The 6000-nt window shown below is 42.9% G+C and overlaps 1 protein-coding gene across 2 annotated transcripts in view; it reads right to left on the bottom strand.

Moving 5' to 3' along the window:
* The window catches only part of LOC114622689 (CD302 antigen), a 131306-nt gene that overhangs the window by 81541 nt on the left and 43765 nt on the right, over positions 1 to 6000 (bottom strand). For both annotated transcript variants that reach the window (XM_028769118.1, XM_028769116.1), the window contains exons 16-18: positions 3131 to 3248; positions 1673 to 1708; positions 809 to 984 (exon numbers count right to left, since the gene is read on the bottom strand). In XM_028769118.1, coding sequence (XP_028624951.1) covers positions 809 to 984; positions 1673 to 1708; positions 3131 to 3248 — 330 coding nt within the window. The remainder of the gene's footprint in view (positions 1 to 808; positions 985 to 1672; positions 1709 to 3130; positions 3249 to 6000) is intronic.

Below are 6000 nucleotides of genomic sequence, written 5' to 3'. Positions count from 1 at the left end.
CTGGACCAATGTATTAATTGGGCATATAGTGTCTTATGGTTAATTATAAACCTTAATACTAGTTTCTCGCCCAAAGCCTATTTTGCAATTTAATTTAATTTTCTACTAATAGGAACAGAAAGTTAAAAAGCTTAAAAAAACATGATAATGAATAAGGATTATTTATATTCTCTACTGATACATATCTATCAAATTGATATTTAATATCAATCCTATGTATTTTAGTATATTAAGCAATTCTCTTTAGCTTTTCTAGCATGATTTTGAATGCTATGAAGCAAATTGTGTTTTGCATGAGGATTTAATTTCTCTCCCTCTCCCCCTGTATCCTTCTCTCCTCCCTTACCCTCTCCTCCCAAACTCTTCTCTGTCTGTCTTGCTCTATCATTTAGGCTGATCTGGCCTCAAATTTACAATTTTGCTGTCCCACCCTTCCAAGGGCTGAGATTATAGACATATACTACCATGCATTGCCAAGATTTCGGTTTTACAGACTTTAGAAATATTATGTAAATAATATGTGAAATAAATGTAAATATAGGGAATTTAAACGAATTTATTTGGCTGGAGAGATGGCTCAGTTGTTAAGAGCATTGGCAGCTCTTCCAAAAGATCCGGGATCAATTCCCAGCATCCACACACTGGAGCTCACAACCAGCTGTGACTACAGCTCTAGGGGATAGTTCTAGGGGGTGCCCTCTTCTGGTCTCTGCAGGTACTGCATCAACATGGAACACAATTTAGGCAAACACTCATACACATAAAATAAAAATAAATAAAAATCTCAAAATGCATTTGTTTATATTACATTTGCTATTTTGTTTTTGATAGCTTTTAGTCCTGTAAAAGATGTTATCGTGGCGAGAAAGCTGTGATTGCTAGCACAGTATAAGACGGCTTCTTCATAGTTTAAGTGGGGATCAGCAACAAACCAGTATTCACTTCCTTCGATTATAACTGGGGGCCCATGAATTCCAGTGCGCTCTAAGGAAGAAAACAGAGTTACACCTGTGATAATCAAACACAAGTGGCTAAGCATGGGGTGTTCAAAATGAATCATAAGTAGTAACCACCACCATATAGGTAAATGACCCCCCAAAGGTCTGCTGCTTTCCTGCCCAAGATTCTATTGGCTGGTGGAAGAACCAGTAACAGGGAGTGCCTAGTTATACTGGTTATACTGGAAGTCTGGTTATATTGGACTGTGACCCTGGTGCCTCCCTTTTCTCTTTCATTATCCAGCCACCTTGAGGCAAGCGACTTATTACCTCACTGGCTCCTTGCAAAGGATACATTGTATCACTACAGGCGTTTAAGGATATATTGTATCACTACAGGTGAAAACACTGTAGGCTACCAGCGGAAACTTCAAAGTTGTTAGACAAAGACTTTTCTTTTAAAATATGACTGTTTTAGTTAATTTAACACAGTATCCCACTAAGAACTCTGGCTGTCTGGCCCATAGAAGTGCTGACTGGGATAATCTGGGATGCTCAGTCAGAGAAGGAAGCTCCATCTCTGCTACCTCACCCCTTCCCACCCACAGAACACGGCTGCTGCCTGTGGGCATTTTACTAGAGAGCATGAGAAAAAAGTAGTAACTAACAACAAATTACAGGCATTATCCAAAAAGATCCAAGTTGAGTCGGCTAAATTCTGATGCTCAACTTACCTGGATTATACCAGTCTGGCGTCTGGGGAGTGCTACCTGTGTGAGAAGACAGCAATGGCTTATGGTTAGTCCCGGATCACAGAGCATGCATCCTGTAAATGGAGACACGTAGGTGATGGGAAGCATCCTGGCGACTCGTTCATTTTGGATCAAACTGGTTCATTTCCAGTTGGAAACACCTGAGTGGGATTTCTCTGGATTTATACTAATGCTTGCTTTAGTACTGACCTTTTAAAAAGGCAGGCCTATTAAATATTAATTAAGTATTGCTAGTAGTCTGGCATTGGGGTCTGTAATTCAATGGTAAAGCACCCATGATGAGAACAGAAAGAACAACATTGTCTTTTAGTTTGTATTAAGGAAGTCACACACAGAAAAAAATGGCCATCAGATGGAAAGCAAAAATAGTGAATGAGATTCTGTAGCTGTCACACACCCTCACCAAGAGAAGTACAGCAAAAGCAACTCTGCATCAAATGGAGCCTGAATATCTGGTCTGTACACGAGGGGTGGATTTTCACCAGTTCCCAAGATGGGGCTGGGAAACGTGCAATGGTGTAGCAGTGACTTCTTAAAGAAGACTAAACCAAGCTGAGAGGAAAATAAGAAAGTCACTCAGGCGTTCTGGAAGGAAATGGGAAATACAGCATGCTCTGTAGAATTCTGGGCTTTGACATTGGGTGGTCAGATGTCCACATACACCTTGCCTTCGCCATACTCTGGATCAGACCCCTGACTCCAGAGCCTCCAGTTCCTACTCTGTAAAAGGGAGTCTCTACTCACGAAGGCTGGGCAATGGTCCTCACAGGACTCCAGTGGCTTCCCACTCCACTTCGTATCAGCTGCAGTCACACCGATTTCAAATAAATACACCCTTTGTTTAGTCTTAGAAATTATAGGGTAAATTTGTTGGCCCTAATTTCATGTGTTCCTGGGACCCAAAGCATCAGGTTTTCCTCAGAGCTCTGCCTAACATCAAGTGTGTTTAGTTTTTCTCGGTGAGACAGCTCTATTCATTTTGGATAGTTTTCACGAAGAGCACTGGAAGACAGTTAAAACTGAGCATGGTTTCTTGTTTATAATCTTGTCAAAGACAAGGTATCTCTATGGAGCCCGGGCAATCCAAGTCTGGCAATCTGACTTTAGCTCCTAAGTGCTAGTCTACAGGTGTGTACCACCATGGCCGACTTCCTTCCTCCACCAGGCTCCTTCTTTCGTTCCCTCCCTCCCTCTCTCCCCTCTCTCTTGTCATTGGAGGCTCTACTGTCATCTTTAACTGGTTTCTTGAATTTGAATTTACATCAACTATTAGCATCTTGGAGTTCACTGGAAATCACTTCTAAATGTTACAAGGGAGGGCCTGCCCAATTCTGACCTCTTCACTACTGCTTCATTCTTCCCAGAATACCTTCTGGTCCAGCATTTACAGTGTTCAAAGTTGGGAAAGCAGTGACTTGCCTTTTGGAATCTGGCACACCCATTCAAGTTTTGCATCACAAGCAAAAGGCTTCGAATAAGCATAGTCCCTCCAGTCGTCGTAGAGATGCCAGGTTCTTCGCCAAGGTGTGTCAAGTACCTAAGGGGTGAAAAAGATGGTGGAATATTCTGAAACGGTTGGAAGCGTTTCTTTCCAAATGTTGGAAGCCATGGCCTTCACCTCTTCTTTAGTTCCAGCATCTACCACACTTGCAAAATGAACAGATGAAGGCACGGAATGTTAAAAAGTAACTTAACAGCTTGGGCAAGGGTTTTCCAAGTGACAAAGAAAACAAAGCATTAGCATTTATGTCCAAAATGCTAATTGTTGTCCTCTTTTTGCTGACATGAAACTTTATATTTTACATTTTTCCCATTTCTTTCAAAAATTACAATGAAATCTTTTCCTTGTATTCATGCATTCATTGTTCTGTATCGTAGAAGGACAGTTTCGTGCCTGTATACATTATATGCTGAGTATCTTGTACTTCTCAAGTTTGTATCCGACTACAGTCGTATCCAAGCTAGACTAGAACAGAGCAGATCAGAAAGTGCCAGTGACCCCTGGGCCCAGCAGCGCAGGCTCAGGCTTTGGTGCAGCTGCTCCGCTTGTAGGATGTGTGATCAGGGCAAGAAGGAGCATTGAAGGCACAAGCTGGGAGGAGCCGCCATCACTTCTATAATTCTTTTCCTGTTAAAGTCAAATTTGTGAGTATTGTGGTGAGAGAGGCGTGAATGTCTGGACAGGATACCAGTTGGCATCTCTTCTATCCATTTGTTTTATTTTTGGCAGATTCAAAATTTCTCCATATGTGTAGGCCTATGTACCTTCCGAGTACAGTTTATTACGTCCGTGTTCTAGACAATTCTGAACAGCGTGTTAGCTTCTCTGTGCTGAGTTGTAAATCCTATAAAGTGCACGAGTGTGGTATCAGCTGCTCATGAGAGGAGTGACCCTGAAGACAGTGTTCTTTTCATTTTCCTTTGTATCCACCTCACATGTCTGACTCTTTCTTGGGTTATGGAGTGAAGGTTCTACACACATACCTCTTCACTCCTTGCTTTCTCTTACTTTCTGTGTTTTCCTCAAAACTACTCTGTGCCTGGCCTTTTGCTCTTTTAAGCATTCAGTTTCCCCTTTCAACCCTGTTCTACAACTTAACGTATCTCTTATACCTGTGCTACATTTGAACTAGTTAATCATAACATATCAGACACTGAAAAACACTGCTTCTTCTGCCTCTGCCTCTGCCTCTGCCTCTTCCCCTCTTCCCCTCTCCCTCTCCCTCTCCCTCTCCCTCTCCCTCTCCCTCTCCCTCTCTCTTTTTTCTTCTTTTTCTGAAACAGGATTTCTCTGAGTTGCTCTCCTGGCTGTTCTGGAACTCACTTTGTAGACTAGGCTGGCCTTGAACCCACAGAGATCTGCCTGCCTCTGCCTCCTGAGTGCTGGGATTAAAGGTGCACAGTATGGCACCCAGCTTTCTGTTTCAATGAATAACTTACCAGCAGAATAGAGGGTAGAGGAAGCCCCGAGGGAATGGGTGCTGCTGACATGGTGGTCATGCCAAGGATCCTAAAGCCTTCACCAGGGGCTATGGATGTAGATGTTGATTGTGCAGAAAATGTCTACCATAGCTTTTTCCCTTGGAAATTTACAGCCTGAGGATTGATTGCTTGCCTCCAGAGGCCGTTCCTACTGGATTAGCTGAGTCTATCTCCTTGTTCAGCTGTGTGCAAAAACCCTGCCTCTCAGGTCAAGTCTATATAATAAACAAGGTGAACTTCTGGAGTGGCGTGGCGTGGTTTCTCCAGCAGAGACACCAGTCTTCCTGTTCCCAGCCTGTATGTGTGTCTGCGTGTCTGCATGTCTGTGTGTCTGTATTTTCTCCATTTCTTCACCACCCTGGCCAGGTCCAGCCATGGAGATAGATGTGCTAGGACATGGGGAAATAGCACAGTGGTAAAATATCATGGACCTGGACATATGTGGGTTTAAGTTTATCTTCTGACACATCTAAGCTGGAATCTCGCTCTCCACATGAGGATTATGGCAACTGCACCTACTTCACAAGACTGTGCACATTTAAGTGCCTACTCCAGGGCCTGGCTTATAAAGGATCTATAACGACCATCATAAGACCAATATCATCTTCGTTCTTACAATGACCCCTCATTGTCTACCCCTTCTCTCTCGCCTATTGGAACCCTTAGCCAATGGTATCAGAGCTTATTGCACTGTCCATCTCTTGCTATGCTGGACTCTTGTGAAGGACCCAATCACTGATACCTTCTAGTACCTTGATGAACCTTCCAGACGCATCACTTATAAAATGGATAAACAAATGGAGTCTGTACAAGATGCCTTATGGGCTTGTGATATTGTCCAGTCCTAGCTGCTGCATCTTGGAAACGTGGCTCAAGATAAATCTTCCTCACACCCTTGGCTCACATTCACTACCCTGGCTCATCTTATCCTTTCTCAGTTTTAAAAACATCCTGTTCCTATCAAAAATAAACCAAACTGAACCAACCAACCAAAAACTCCCGCAGAAGTCCAAGCACCTTAACTTGACAGCAATTTGATTTTCCAACACTTTTTAAAAATTAATTTGACTATATGTATATGAGGGTCCTACTTGCATATGTTTCTGCATCATTGGAGTGCTTGGTACCCATGGGTGTCAGAAAGGACAACATATCTCCTGTATTGGAGTGATGAGCCGTCAGGTGGAAACCCAGTTCCACAGCGCTGGAAGAGCAGCCAGCACTCTAAACCACTGTGCCATCTCCCCATCCTCCAAGGACTGTTTTTAGTGTAATTCCAAATAAAACTGGATACATCTTGTTCTTCT

Source organism: Grammomys surdaster, unplaced genomic scaffold, assembly GCF_004785775.1.
Source record: "Grammomys surdaster isolate TR1022 unplaced genomic scaffold, NIH_TR_1.0 191, whole genome shotgun sequence".
Taxonomy (NCBI): domain Eukaryota; kingdom Metazoa; phylum Chordata; class Mammalia; order Rodentia; family Muridae; genus Grammomys; species Grammomys surdaster.
The sequence above is the reverse complement of the archived record's forward strand: the minus strand, read 5'-3'. Positions and strand labels throughout refer to the sequence as shown.